Source organism: Hyperolius riggenbachi, chromosome 2 (assembly GCF_040937935.1).
Source record: "Hyperolius riggenbachi isolate aHypRig1 chromosome 2, aHypRig1.pri, whole genome shotgun sequence".
NCBI classification, from domain to species: Eukaryota; Metazoa; Chordata; class Amphibia; order Anura; family Hyperoliidae; genus Hyperolius; species Hyperolius riggenbachi.
Genome location: NC_090647.1, coordinates 15865142 through 15880813, shown reverse-complemented (window position 1 = coordinate 15880813; position 15672 = coordinate 15865142). Strand labels below are relative to the sequence as shown.

General features: G+C 43.4%; 1 protein-coding gene across 2 annotated transcripts in view; it reads right to left on the bottom strand.

The window, feature by feature from the left end:
- Positions 1-15672, bottom strand: part of LOC137545358 (sodium-dependent proline transporter-like) — a 131484-nt gene that overhangs the window by 13600 nt on the left and 102212 nt on the right. For both annotated transcript variants that reach the window (XM_068266499.1, XM_068266498.1), the window contains 9 exons: positions 15152-15283; positions 13837-13985; positions 13700-13737; positions 10362-10500; positions 8636-8770; positions 6068-6171; positions 4736-4860; positions 2592-2707; positions 493-627 (listed from right to left, as the gene is read on the bottom strand). In XM_068266499.1, coding sequence (XP_068122600.1) covers positions 493-627; positions 2592-2707; positions 4736-4860; positions 6068-6171; positions 8636-8770; positions 10362-10500; positions 13700-13737; positions 13837-13985; positions 15152-15283 — 1073 coding nt within the window. The remainder of the gene's footprint in view (positions 1-492; positions 628-2591; positions 2708-4735; positions 4861-6067; positions 6172-8635; positions 8771-10361; positions 10501-13699; positions 13738-13836; positions 13986-15151; positions 15284-15672) is intronic.

Genomic DNA, 15672 nt, shown 5'->3' with positions numbered 1-15672 from the left:
TAAACATATGGAAGGTATAGAAAAAATAGTACATGGCCATCACCACTAAGATAGTCCAAAATAATAAAGGGACTTTAAGAACGCTAACTTTTAGAATACTGACTATTGCAAAATACTGGAGGCAGGAGAAGGTTGTAAAAAAAGCATTATCTCCCTGAAGAGACCTGGGCAATTCTGGAGACCGGTTCCGTGGATAATTGAGCATTTTAGATTTGCTAAGGGTCACCATCCTACCAAAGTTTGAGCACGGTGGATGAGACTTTTGAGAAGATTTTGCAGAGGGAGGTGAATGTCAGCAGTAAGAGGAACCTGAGGTAACAGGCTCAAGTAACTACACAGCTGAGAGTTGTACAGTAAGCAGGATCTACGCTAGGACTGGTCCCATCCCTAGTGACATAGGAGCCTGCACCAGTTGTGACATCACCAGGGAGGAGGCTAAGCCACTGTCTTCTCCACGTCTACTTCTAATAAACGAAGCAATAAGTTTCTCACGTCAGTGATGAGCAGAAGTCCCATCAGGTAGAAGAAGAAGCAAAGCGCTCCCAGGAACATTGTCTTCCGTTTCCAATCCCGCAGCGCCGGGAACTCATCCAATATGGCCGTCGTGATGCCCTCCATGTTTCCAAACTTACAGGAATGAAAGAACAACAAAAGTTATACAGGTGACAAGGACAACATAATCCTACATGACAGACTACAGAGCATAGATTAGATAGAAAGATAATTTAACCATCTTAGCGGTATTGACGAGCTCAGCTACATGATTTAAAAAAACAAAACAAAAAACAAAACATACTGCCGCAGCAGCCACCCTGGCGATCTTAATAGAACGCCAGGGTGGTTAAGTGGATGCAGGATACTGGGTTTAATAGTGCCACACAAATATATTGACATACAGCATATTTACATGACGTCTCCTGACACCTCAGCCATCTTTTACCAAGCCTAATGACACCCTCACAGGGGATAAACTTGTCTGCAGAGCAATGTTCCTAGGTGATATTGGACACTTGCTTCAGACAATAAAGGGGTAACACTACCTCTAAGATTCCCTTAGAGGTGTGTGTTTAATCTACAGGCTTTCTCAATCAGGGCTCCCAGGGTTCCTGGAGGACATTGCAGGGGTTCCCTGGCATTTTTCTCCCAGTGAGACTGGCCCCAACGAAAATATCAGTACTTTGTCGCAATGGTGGGGCTTGCATGAATAAGAGATCCAGAGAGCTATGCCGGTGGTAGCTTAGCTTGTGATAGGGCCTCCCTAGCCGGACAGGTCAAAGGTGATATTCAAAAATAAATTGGATAGCCTGGCCCTCCAAGTCTGGGGGTTGGACTATAGGCTAACAACCTGTTCCTGTAAAACCTACTTGTTAAGAAACCTTCAGAGAAGCCTCGGAAAGTGGTAGGATGGGGCAGAAAACTGAAAGAGGCCAAGGCTCAAATTGGGCTGTAGTGCCATTGGAGGAGGAGGAGACTGGCCTTAGTTGGCAGGTAACAAATAGGGCTGCTCAAATCCGAAACCGGGAGACATCCGGATAGTTGCTATCCAGATATCTCCCAGTAAACCTGTGCGGGGGGCGGGGGGTCAATCTTACCTGCATGATGTCTTCTTCTTCGTCCCACGGCGCCTCCCACTATGCGCTCCACGTGCCAGTCACGTGATGTTGAAGGAGGAAGTGTTTGTAATCATCTGACCGCCGCTTGGAGCGCATCGTGGGAGGCGCCGAGGGACGAAGAAGAAGACGTCATGCAGGTAAGATTGACCCCCACCCCCCGCACAGGTTTACTGGGAGATATCTGGATAGCAACTATCCGGATGTCTCCCGGTTTTGGATTTGAGCAGCCCTAGTAACAAAGTAGCTCCTTAGTTCTTCTATAAAAAGAAGGACTACATTGGGGACTTACAATGGGCAGTAAAATGCTGACAGATCTGACAGGTTTTAGACTAGTCCATCTGTTCACAGGGGATGCTCAGGATTTGCTTCATTTTCAAAAGCACTTATTGAATGGCAGTTACTCAGTCTAACTGCCAAAATGGTGTAACAACCTGAAATATAACACGTGGTCCTTGGCGCTCTGATAACCTCTGATAATGGCATGGGCCACAGCTAAGGCCCTCTATACCAAGCTAGATGACTATCACTGAATGATATACAAACATGACATCTAACGTCATCAAGAATAAATCATCTACTGATCTGTAGCCCAAGCCAAAAAAACAGTCCCCAAAAACATCAAATGGCGTACAGACAACAGTAAAAACCTGACAGAGATTCTCATTGTAATGCGCAATTCTTACCCTGGAGGAGGAGACTAAACTATTAAAACATAAAGTTTATTCTGATACCTTACAATTTGCTGAACTCTGATAATAAATATTGACCAGAGAAACAAAGCGTGGGGGGAGGGCGGTGCAACCCATTGGTCCACACAGATTTGTATTTGCATTCATTCTGTTTCGGATCAGCCCCTTACCCATTGCAAGTATTATAATTACATAAAAAAGGGGGCTTAGTCTTCCATACTCTATACAATATTGTAACTGGTGTCTGCAAAAAAGGTGTCTCCTCGTGGATGAGCGGCACAGAACTTACCAGAGTGTCTACTCCGAGGGTGAAGAGCATCAGGAAGAACAAGATGGACCAGAAGACCGAGCCAGGCAGGAGAGCAAGGGCTTCTGGGTAGGCCACGAATGCTAAGCCAGGACCGGCTGGAGAGACGGAGGGTTATTATGGAAAATGTGATGGCAGCACAGTCCTAATATCAGTCTATAAATTACATAAATTATAGAATTATTCTCTTATACTGCCAGCTACTCTGTAATGATCGATGCCTAAACCTGCTATGAGGGTTATTTACAAGGACTGGAGAAAAATATATACTGTAGTGTCTAAATAAGTACTCAGTTCTAACTTCATATAAATAAGGGAGGTACTGCAGATCAGGGGTGAAAACGTGCAATTCTGATCCGTGTTGGATACTTTTGCCTTTTGTGCACCACGATCCCCATAAAAAATTATTTATTGCTTTTATTATTATTATGATCCTGATTTATATATTGCCAATATCCACTGTGGCTCTGTACATAGTTTATAATACAAATTACATGGACAGACAAGGGAAGGGTGCATCTGGGTAATATAGAGCCTATGGCAAACACTGAAATTGCACCCCTCCCCCCACCCTTTCCCTCGGTCAGAGACCCTTCCACTCTTAGATCAGCATCCTTTCTCGCGTACATGTGTTATAGTTGCCTGTGTTTTTGGCTTTTTTTGTTTTTGAGGAGGGAAGGTGTATGTGATTATGTAGCAACCTATGAAAAGTAAATTTATAGGCATCTATTATAAAAAAAAAATCCAGCTCATTTACCTTTAGAGACTGGGGGGAGGAGCACTTTTAGAGGCTGGGGGAGGGGGAGTTACAGCACTTTTACTTTTAGAGGCTGCTGGGGGGGGGGGGGGGGAGCATCCAAGCACTTTTAACCAGAGGAGGAGGGAGGGGGGGGGGGGAATCTGTGTTCGTCACAGTTTTACTTAATTTATTTAAAAAATGGGGAATGGCAGTCACAGTTATGATGAAGGGGGGGGCAGATGAAGGGTTGTACAGGGTTTGGAGCACTTTTTCTTTTTAAAACAAAATAGAAGCTGGGGAAGGGGGAATTCGTTGGTCAGATCACTTTTACTTATTTCAGCAAAATATGGGGGCCCTGAACACAGAACAAGCTGAAAAGGCTCCATGTTATGTGACAGATATCACAATTCTGTCACAGCACTGCATTTATCATGTGGTAGAGGTAGGTCTAATTATGTGAGGTAAAATACATGCAAACACTATTTCACTTCAGAATTCAAGTGTGAGGTATTTCACTTCTAAATACCACACATTTTTAGTTGAAAATTACCACATGAATTACCTCATGAAATTACATGAGGTAAAACTTTACTTAAAGGGACACTTAAGTCAAACAAACAAAAAATGAGTTTTACTCACCTAGGGCTTCCAATAGCCCCCTGCAGCTGTCCGGTGCCCTCGCCGTCTCCCTCCGATCCTCCTGGCCCCGCCGGCAGCCACTTCCTGTTTCGGTGACAGGAGCTGACAGGCTGGGGACGCGAGTGATTCTTCGCGTTCCCAGACACATTAGCACCCTCTATGCTGCTATATGGTATATGATATATGCTATAGCAGCATAGATGGCGCTATTGTGGCCAGGAACGCGAAGAATCACTCGCGTCCCCAGCCTGTCAGCTCCTGTCACCGAAACAGAAAGTGGCTGCCGGCGGGGCCAGGAGGATCGGAGGGAGACGGCGAGGGCACCGGAAAGCTGCAGTGGGCTATTGGAAGCCCCAGGTGAGTAAAACTCATTTTTTTTTGTTTGACTTAAGTGTCCCTTTAAACTACCAAAATTCAAAAGTTGATTTCCCTCATGAGGTAAACCCAATTCCATGAGGTAATTATTTACTAAACGCTACCAGAATTGAGCCCTTTGAATCAGGATGATACCATTTATTGGCTAACTTAGAGATGAATAAACAGTGAGCTTTCAGCTTATAAAAAGCTTTCGTCAGACTTAGGCGAGGATAGGCCAAGCGGGCTAGAATGAGATTAGAAAATCATTATTTCCTATTGGTCAGTATCTAATTTATGTTGATCTGAGTGGGCTTTAAACACACACCATCATCAGAAGGAGTCGGGCAGCAGATATAGATAGATAAATAAAATAGACTCCTCCTTTACTCACCAGAATCAGCCACCTCCCCAACAGGCACCTGCTTTTTCCAGGCCATGTGACCCAAAATAGAGAAGATGGCAAATCCAGCAAAGAAGCTGGTGCAGCAGTTTCCAATGGCGATGACCAGTGTGTCCCTGAGGGAAAGAGACCGACAGTGAGGATGATACATTGTACAGCAGACCAACTCCGAAGAGATATTCATTACTATTAGAACGCTTGCCCAGTATCAAGAAAACTTTATTGCATTACTTTTGTGTCGGTAAAGATGTAAGATGTAAGCCACCTGTTTTACTACAATTTTAGATGATTTTAAGTAAGATTTATATATTTTGGGCACCTCTTCACCCCTTTGGTCACTACAAGAGAGGACAGCATCCATGTCCCCCTCACCAGCCAATCACATTCCAGATGTCTGAGCCGTCACTGTAGGTTGGGCTATGGTAGGGAATATTTGATGGACACTTTGTTTCTTGTTACCTGCTATGCCCAATAGATTTTTTCTATAGAGATTTAAGCTCCTCTATAAATGAGTCTGAAAAGTGTAACGGTTAAGGGCTCTGCCTCTGACACACGTGCCCAGGGTTTGAATCTAGTCTCTTCCTGTTAAAGGGAACCTAAACTGAGAAGGATATGGATTTTTCCTTTTAAAATAATACCAGTTACCCGACTCTCCTGCTGATCCTGTGTCTCTAATACTTTTAGCTACAGCCCATCAACAAGCATGCAGATCAGGTGCTCTGACTGAAGTCAGACTGGATTAGCTGCATGCTTGTTTCAGGTGTGGGATTCAGCCACTACTGCAGCCAATTAGATCAGCAGGACTGCCAGGCAACTGGTATTGTTTAAAATTAAACATCCAGATCTCTCTCAGTTAAGGTTCCCTTCAAGTAAACCATCACGGAGTGTGCTCTAGTGGCTACAGCTATGGCACCTTGAGTCAGGAGAAAAGTGTGATATATGCTCTGTGCCTTGTCTTGTGTTGGTTTTACAGAGCACCAACAGTGAGATATGACCTCCTGTATAAACAAAGCATACCAATGCCTAAACCTAACTCCCCCCCCCCTCCCGAAGCATAACCCTAACTGCCCCCATTCTGTTGTTTAACCTTAAATACCCTGCCTCCAATGCCTAACCCTAACCAGCCCGCTCTGATGCCTAACCCTAACCATCCCCCCTCTTTTAATTCAATTATAAATTAATTTATAAATTATTATTTATTATTGCTCTGGTGCATCTCTAATGATGGAAAAAATTCTCATTGTAGGACTATCAGAATACCAACATCTGAGATCTTCATATCAATAGTTCTCCTCGATACCGATACTGGTGGCATGCATGTACCTGATAACGTTGTTATCAAACTTATTGTAGGAAGCCATGGAAAGGAGTCCTCCAAACCCGATCCCCAGAGAGTAGAAGATCTGTGAAGCTGCATCGTTCCACACCTGCAACACAGACATCCCAGGAGGCACAAATCAGTAAAAGGTCTCTCACAAGGTCGGGAATTCTCAAAGTAGTGAGTGAAGCCACACATGGTAAGGATGTGAAACTAGCTATGGAGGAGCAAGGGCCAGATTTACTAAAGATGGAGAACACTGGAGGGTGGAAGTGACACAGAAACTATTACAGGATCTATTCAACATTGTCCTCAATTCCCTAAGCTTATCCCCTGTCTTTAATAACTCTTCTAGAGTTGTTACCATGGTGATGAGGCATGTAGTATTCAGGAAACATTTTACCTCAGGCAAACCTAAAGTTACCTCTTCTGTCTTTAAAGAGGAACTCCAGTGAACATTTTTACTGTTGGCAGGTGATGTAGCTGCTCCATGTTTTTTTGGCAGTTGGAAACAGCTGTAAACAGCTATTTCCCACAAAAGTACGTACTTTTCTTGTGGGAGGGGTTTCTTGAGGGAGGGGTTTCACCACAATATCAGTCATACAGCGCCCCCTGGTGGTCTGTTTGTGAAAAGGAATAGATTTCTCATGTAAAAGGGGGTATCAGCTACTGATTGGGATAAAGTTCAATTCTTGGTTAAGGAGAGATCGCTAAAGTTAACTCATCAATCCTTAAAATAACTCCAGAATTCTAAAGTTAAAGACAGGCTGCATGTGAAGATAACTACAAAGGAGGTAACTTAAGGACTGAAGAGATAAGATAACTCTCTCACTGTGGAAACGTATCTCTACACATTAATAAGGTAAGATCGATGTGTAGTGGTACGTTTTCTCTTGCCTTATTATCTCCAGCATGATCTTAGTGAATTGAGGCCTATTGCCTGCCATTAAGTGATAAATGTCCTCTCTTTAATTATGTTGGACAGAAGTGGGAATCTCTAAAAGGTGCGTGAAATAATGATCATGCACTTGTAGTCGCATCGATGTCCCCACAGCAACAAATGTTTGTGTTACATTCAAGACATCCTGAATTGGGCAGCAGAGAATCATACTAGATAATGAAGACCACAAAAGTTTAACACTTACACACAGTTCACACTAGAGGCGCTTTTTCATTTTTTTAAGCGCTGGTGATTTTTCAAAACCGCCCTGAAAGCGCTTACACCATGCTTTCTTATGCGCTAGATCAGATTGGGGCGTTCCGTTCACTGTCCGATCTGAAAAGCGCTGCATGGACCATTTTCGGGGGCGATTTTGCGATAATGGGAGGTATAGGAAAATCACAAAGCGCTAGAAAAAAAGCACTTTTGCCAGCGATTTTGTGGGCGTTTTTTTTTCCCTGTCAATTAAATGCAAAGTGTTTCTGGGATTTTTAGGTCCTTTTCCATTTAAAAAGAAGGCCTAGGACACTTAGAAATCGGAAAACGCCAAAAAAAGCGCTTACAAAAAGGCTTACCAAAAACACCCAACGCACAGAAATCACAATGAAAAAAAAAGCACCAAAAACGCTCATCGCGAACGATAACGTAATCGGAACGCAATGTGAACAAGACCTAAGGGCTTCTTAACACTAGGGTGGTCCGGAAAATGCAAAGTTTCCCACATTAAAGAGACAATGAAGCGAAAAAAAAAATATGATATAGTGAATTGGTTGTGTACTATGAATAATTACTAGAAGATTAGCAGCAAAGAAAATATTCTCATACTTTTATTTTCAGGTATATAGTGTTTTTTCTAACATTGCATCATTCTCTAATATGTGCAGATTACACAACACTCAGCATTCAAAATGAGTCTTTCAGAGCAGTCTGTGAAATAATGACATCTTCTCTGGCAGAGGAAAAGTAAATAGTCCAGGAACAGTTGAGATAATAAAAGTCAGATAACAGCCCTCTCCACGACTAACTTAGTCGGAGAGCTTAATGGCTTGTTTGCATAGAGATAACAACTGGAGTTTCTCAACTCTTCCTGTACTGGAAACAATTACATTGATGTATCTGATCTTAATGTTTTATTTCTTAGCTGTGCTACACCTACAAATCATAATATCATAATTTTTTTTCGCTTCAGTGTCTCTTTAAGTGGACTGCTGCACCTAACACGAGTTTTATACACGTTCAGTGTCTGGGAATCACACAGTGGAAACAGGACATAAGGCAGGGACCACACACTTGTGTTTGTTGACAACAACCAATTCCAACCAATTTTCAGTGGACAGTTATGACCAACAGAGTGTAATAACAGAGGTGTATTACCAGCTGAGTATAATACCAGAAGATTCTGGCCACTGGAGTACAACACTAGATTACTATCACCATCAGAGTCTAATACTAGATGATTAGGTTCAGATCATAATACTGGATGTTTAGGACCATCTCAGTATAATAATAGATACTTATGACCATAAGAATCTAATTGGCTTAGGTTAAACCCAATACTATGCACATGAATTGGTCACCAATCATTATGTGCGAGACAGAACAAAAACCACAAGCATATCTAGTACGGTGGTACCTGAGCACTCTGCAGCCTCTTCCAGTCAGCGGACAAGTAGAATCGTACTCCGTCTATAGAGCCCTCCAGGGTGGCTCCCCGTATGATGAGCACAAAGAGGACAAAATACGGAAAGGTGGCTGTAAAATATACAATCTGTGGAGGCAACAGGAAATTCCTGAATATACATATAAAGACACAACGCTATTGTACACACATAGCTGAAGATGAAGAAGGGTGATGGAGTGAAGTGGATGAGATGACAGATGGAGGATACGGATTAGGTGATGGGGTGATGGAGAGGATGTGGATGAAGGTGGATGAATTGTGGAGGTTGAGAAGGAGAATGTACTAATGAAGTAATTGGGGCTAAGAGTAAAATTAAAATATTTGTAAGTGTGGCAAGGATGAAACTAAAGGCTGGATTAGAGGACATGTTGGCACAGTTGCTGTGAATACATAGTGGTGATGGATGAGGGGCAGTGGAGATACAGGAGAAGGAGAAGATGTGGCCTAAAATGGTGGAGACCATGTTGTTGATTGAGTACAGGATTGGGCTTGTAAATGGTGACGGAAGGTGGTGAAGGTATAGAAGGTGGTCTGAGGTGTGGACTAAGATGATCAAAGTCATGCTGATGAGATGGCTGAAGGTGGTTAATTAGTAATAAATGAGGAGAATGGAGGTGTAAAGGAGGGCTAGGAGTGTGGATTAGCAATGAAGAAGGCCAGATTAATTATGTATTTAATGGAGGACCACAATGGAGATTGATGTTTGGTGATGGAGTTATATGAAAAGGAGTAAAATCGGAATGAGAGAGGACAACGTTTATGTTGGAGAGATGGTTGGGTTATAATAGATATCAATAACTTGAGAGGGTTGTAAGGGAAAGATAGAGCTTAGCTTTTGGTGGATGGAAGCCAAGTAAATGTAGGGAAAATGTGGAGGAAGAGGCTGAGACGTTCACGAGGGGACTGGTGGAATCAAAGTGCTGATAGGCGAGCATGGTGGGAATGTACTAGAAAGATTGGCGCTGGGATTAAGGATAATGGAAGTCAAATGGAGGAAGCTAGTTTAGTGAGTAATGGGGATGATAACCGGTTCTCCTCATAAACTGTATACTATGGTTGAGACCATTAAAGTCAATGACAAAACTGTACGCTGTAAAGTGTTGCCGAAGATGCCATCACTACATAAACATATAATGTTCATTTGGGGATTCAGAAGAAAGATAAAATTAGAGATTGGTGAAAATGGAGGTCATGGTGATAAAGTAATAGGGGAGTAAAGAGGGGATACATTGGAATGGTGGAAACTTAGGTTGAAGTTAGGAGTGAAGTTTAGGAATGATGAAGACAATGTTGATGAGGAGCTGACACAGTGAAGATGGGTGGGTTTGGTAGAGTTATAAGGGAAGGATGAAGGTGTGGCTTGAGATAAGGAAGGCAACGTTGATGAGGTGGTGTGTGCAGAGGTACAATGCAGATGGAAGGAGATGTGGAAATATATTTGGAAATATAGGGATAGGGGTCAGCATTGAGTTCATGAAATCCATGCAAATGAGATGTATGCAGAGGAAGAACAAAGTAGGGAGTCAGGATGGAGATGAAGAATTCTTTCTTAATGAAGCAGCTGAATAAAAGATTGCAGGAGAGGTGGATGGGGTTGGTGAGGAGGATGAGGAAGGAGATGGATTAGTGCGAAGATAAAGGAGGCCATGCTAATAAAGTTGTCAAAGAATGGTCTTACCTTTCCTGAGCTGCGAATGCCCTTCAACATACATAAGAAGATGATGATCCAAGCAGCAAGCAGGCACAGGGCCAGCGCCCATCGCACAGGGCCCGGGTCACCGAGACCAGTACTGTGGACCACTCCCAGAACCTTCACACTGTAAACAGAGGGGGCACCAGAGAGCATTATGCAGAGACCAGTTCAGACCATGCAATGTTAGCCATCCATTAATGCTGGAGGATTTGAATCAGGATGACAACATTTATTGGCTAAGTTAAAAGAAAAAGAGTGAGCTTTCTGTCAATAAGCCTTCTTCAGACTCTATACCTGTTTACAGGAGTAGAGTCTGAAAAAGACTCATTGGTGGAAAGCTCGCTCTTTTTTTATTTTAAGTTAGCCAATAAAGGTTATCATCCTGAAACAAAACATCCAGCTTTAACGGATGGCTAACACGGTACAATACTCTACCTCTGTTACCAAAGAAGATCACTGGTGATTCCATCTGTGGACCTGATGATTACGAGGCAGACTCTCTACTGGCTTTGCTAGCACTACTATACAGCTGGAAGTGAGGAACAGCTAGTGGTGCACTATGTGGCCAAGATGTATAAGGAGAGAAGGTCTGACAACCCTTAGAGTGAACGAGAGGAAGACGTAATGAGGGTAGAGACTGCAACAACCCGTAAGACCAAAGGTGGCTAAGTGTTTGTTAGTAATTTGCCTAGTAATTTGGCCTTGCAACTCTTGAGTTTAATGGCCCGTACTCACGGGCTGCAAAAGTGGCCTGTCGCCAGCACACGTGAGCGTGTGCGCGACAGGCGGCGACAGCTCGTCGCCAGGTCCCTCCGCGTACACATGCGGAAGAGGGACCAGCTCTGCTCTGCTCTGCTGGGCTGACGTTCCTCCCCCGCCGTCGGAAGCGCCGTATTGTAGTAAGAGGTTGCTATCTCTAGTCCGCATACTCACGCGGACTAGCGACAGCTGCGGCGGAGTTGCGACAGCAGCGACGAGCGACGGTTCGGGGTGCGCGCCTGTGCAATGGCCCATACTCACGGGCGACCTGTCGCCGCAACACGCGCGCCCCACGTGTTGCGGCGACAATTGTAGCCCGTGAGTATGGGCCATTAGACTCAGCCTCAACCAAGAAAACTATTTGTACATACTTTGTATTGGTTTCCTCCAAGTCCTCTGGCTTCCTCCCAAAGACCAAAAACATACTGATAAGGTAACTGACCTTTCCCCAGAACTGGTGGTGTGATGGAACCCCTTTGTGTGATGTGATTTTTTCAGTGGATAAACTGTGTAAAGCACAGTGTGACATCTCAGCACTATATAAATACTGAGAATGACTGAATGAGCGCAGATGCTGTTTTCTCCTATGGGGTGTGTAAAACGAAGAAACTAAATCAGAAAAAGAGGATGAATGGGCTCAGGGGGATGTTTGGGGAAGAGACCACTGAGACATTTATAATTATTATTGGCTGAGTTGGAATCTTAATTCAAACGTCATGTGACTGGACTACAGAACTCAAAGTTGGTCATTTCTCAATAATACTCATTTGGTTTCGTAAGTGAACCATTATAGACATATATAGAAGTGACTTGACTGATAGATTGATGGTTGATCTAATATACTGTATGTACAAATCATCAATTTTTTTTAATGGTTTTAATTAATTTTTCCTTATTTTTTTCATCGAAATAAACGTCTAAAATAAACATAATGGGGTTATGTGTCACAAAAACATAAATAAATAAAAATATTGTTTAAAAAACATGGACTCTTGTGGGGTCAGTGTAAAGGTGGCCACACACGATACAATAAAATGATCCAATTTTACGGCAATTCGATAAAAACGATCGGATCTCCCGAAAAAAATCGAAAGCTTTTCTTTCATTTGACTGAAAAATCCGATCAGATTTCCCATTTTCTTCGATTTTTATCGATCCAGAATGGCAGATATTTTTCTTCAATCTTTCTAAAGATTGTATGGTGTGTGTTAGATTGTCAATTTATTAATATACACACCCTAGCAATTTTGTCCAAGTTTCCAATTATTTTTATCATAATTGGGGTTAAATGGAACATAGGTGTGTGGTACATTGGTCATATTTTTGAAATGTTACAAATCAGTCAGAAAAATTGATTGCAATTCTTAAATTGAACAGATATTTAAAAAATTGTATGGTGTGTGGCCACCTTAAAATGCATTTCCAGGCATTAAAGGGAACCCGAGGTGAGAGAGAAATGGAGGCTGCCATATTTATTTCCTTTTAAACAATACACATTGGCCTCAATTCACTAAGCTTATCTCCTGTCTTTAATAACTCTTTTGAGCTGTTTCTACAGTTATCACAATTATATCACCATGGTGATAACTGTAGAAACAGCTCAGAAGAGTTATTAAAGACAGGAGATAAGCTTAGTGAATTGAGGCCATTGTCTGGCTGTCCTGCTGATCCTGTGCCTCTATTACTTTTAGCCATTGCCCCTGAACAAGCATGCAGGTGAGGTGCTCTGACTGTATTAGCTGCATGCTTGTTTCAGGGTTGCGAGTCAGAAACTGCTGATGCCAGAAGACCAGCCAGGCAACTGGTATTGTTTAAAAAGAAATAAATCTGGCATCTTCCATATCCCTCTCATCTCTCTGTTGTGCTGAAGTCTATGTAGTCTGTAGTGGGTGATGTAGTGTCAGAGATTAAGCAGTGTTTGTGCCCAGCACATTGGTGGTGGTTAATTGTACAAAAGACCCTCTAAGGGGCTCTCTGTTCTGATGACCCCATTTATTACCCAGGATGGGACAGCGCTCAGAAATACATGGCAGAGATGTGGAACTCCAGTCTTCAAGGGCCGAGCTCCTCGCACGTTTGGCACAGTCCAAATTAATGAATGGGACTGTATCAAGAAAGGTGTGGTTGATCAAGTAGAACACACGTCTCCATTTCTCTGTCCATCCTAAACACTGGCCTGGATTAAGCCCCATCTACACGATACGATTCTTTATACGATTCGATTACCATTCTATTTACTATCCGATTAAATCCGACATGTCCGATCGGAATTTGATTCGATTCAATTCGATTTGCCATTGTTTTGCAATGGGAAATCGAATTGAATCGAATCCTGATCGGACATGTCGGATTTAATCGGATCGTAAATAGAATCGTAATCGAATCGTATAAAGAATCGGATCGTGTAGATTTGGCTTAAGGCCCTTCGAGGACTGGAGTTCGACACCTGTGCCGTAGAGTGATCTCACATTGCTGCAGTGGTTAGAGGTTAGACATTAGAGGTTAAGTTACACATTACAGGTAATACCAGGCATTCTATTACTGTTCCCAGGTGTCTCACTCACTTCCAGAAGTCTTCTGTAGCACTGAAGTTGGAGTTGTTCTGAAAAAGACCAGAAGTAAACCTCAGGTGAGACGGATGGTCCATCCCCCACGATGACATAACATGTGACGAGGGATGGGCGGGGAGGTGGGACCTTACCTTGCACCGCTGGTAGTACAGCTCGGAGTCACAGGACCAGGGAAGCGGGCTCTGGAAGGATTTCCCCAGGTAATAGAAGGTCCAGGCAATGATGACATTATAGTAGAGAGAGACCAGTGTGGACACCAGGAGCATCCCAATCCCGATACCTGACAGAGAGGATGGGGAAACGTGTGACAGATGCAGTAATTACAGCAAATGTACATTAGTTAAGGTTATAGATAATATTTAGGGGTGACATTCAGCAATAAGACAATACAGGAATACATGCAAACCAGATTACGCAGCACAGTACGAGTACAAAGTAATGCTTAGTCACTGGATGGGAGCATGGGGAGTAGGCAAGTCCAGTTCACTCAGATCCACATGGGTGCACAGTATTGGAGGTGCATGATCAGGTAGAAGACACAAGGAGGAGAACCCTGCTGAAGGCTTACAATCTAGAGGAAGAGGTAGGGACACAAAAGGTAGGGGACCAGAGTTAAGCTGCAGGTTTAGAGCACTAGTGAGGGTGGGTGGGGGCAGAGTGAAAAGGTGTGTTTTGAGGGCCTTCTTGAAGAATGATGAAGGAGGGGGAAACCCTAATGGGGGGAGGTAGGGAGTTCCATAGTGTTGGAGCAGCTCTTGAGAAGTCCTGGAGGCGTGCATGGGACTGTGTGATGCGGGTGCGGGTCAGGTGAAGTTCATTGGAGGAGCGGAGTGAGCGGCTTGGTGTGTATCTCTGAGTAAGATCAGAAATGTAGGTTGGACAGGTTTTGTGGACAGATTTGTAGGTCAGACACAGTATCTTGAATCTGATTCTGGACTGGATAGGAAGCCAGTGGAGGGATTCATGGAGGGGAGCTGCCATGGTGGAGCGATGGGAGGAGTGGATAATTCTGTCTGCAGCATTCATGATGAACTGCAGCGGGGCAATTCGGGTCATAGGGAGACCAGACAGAAAGGCATTGCAGTAGTAATCATAGCAAATGGAGAAATGTGACAGATGCAGTACTATTTAATCTCAACAAAATGCAGATACAGTATGACTTCTACCTGGCAAGCAAATACAGCGTCTCCTTCCAAATCTTTCTGAAGATCTACGTGAAGTACTGGCAGATACATTTCTTATACAAACGTAACACTTAAACTATGTCCCAGTTTCTACAGTACAGAAATCAGTGACGCCAGCTTATTTAGGGATAAGCAAAAGAAAACAACAACCACAGCTTCTCCTGGTCGTGAGAATGGCGCTTGTGAGAGATATTTGCCTCTGGCTTTCAGTATTGACCTCACACACTACAGGAAGCCAGCGCATTGCATTGTGGGAGAATACCTTTCAGGATGGGGCAACACTTCCAGACGGTGATGGGCCCGGCCGCCCCGTACTGGCCCAGGCTGAGCTCCATGAGGAAGAGGGGGAGGCCGGTGAAGAACAGCATGATGGAGTACGGGATGAGGAAGGCTCCTGCGAGAGAGGAAACATCACACATCACGTTATAAGACAAACGTTATTCCACAAGGAAGGACATCACACACTACATATTATAAGACAAACGTTATTCCACAAGGAAGGACATCACACACTACATATTATAAGACAAACGTTATTCCACAAGGAAGGACATCACACACTACATATTATAAGACAAACGTTATTCCACAAGGAAGGACATCACACACTACATATTATAAGACAAACGTTATTCCACGAGAGAGGACACACCACACACATCATGTTATAAGACAAACGTTATTCCACAAGGAAGGACATCACACACATCAGATCAGAGTGCAGGGCAAACCTTATTCCACGAGAGAGGACAATGTCACACAGATCAGATCAGAGTGTAGGGC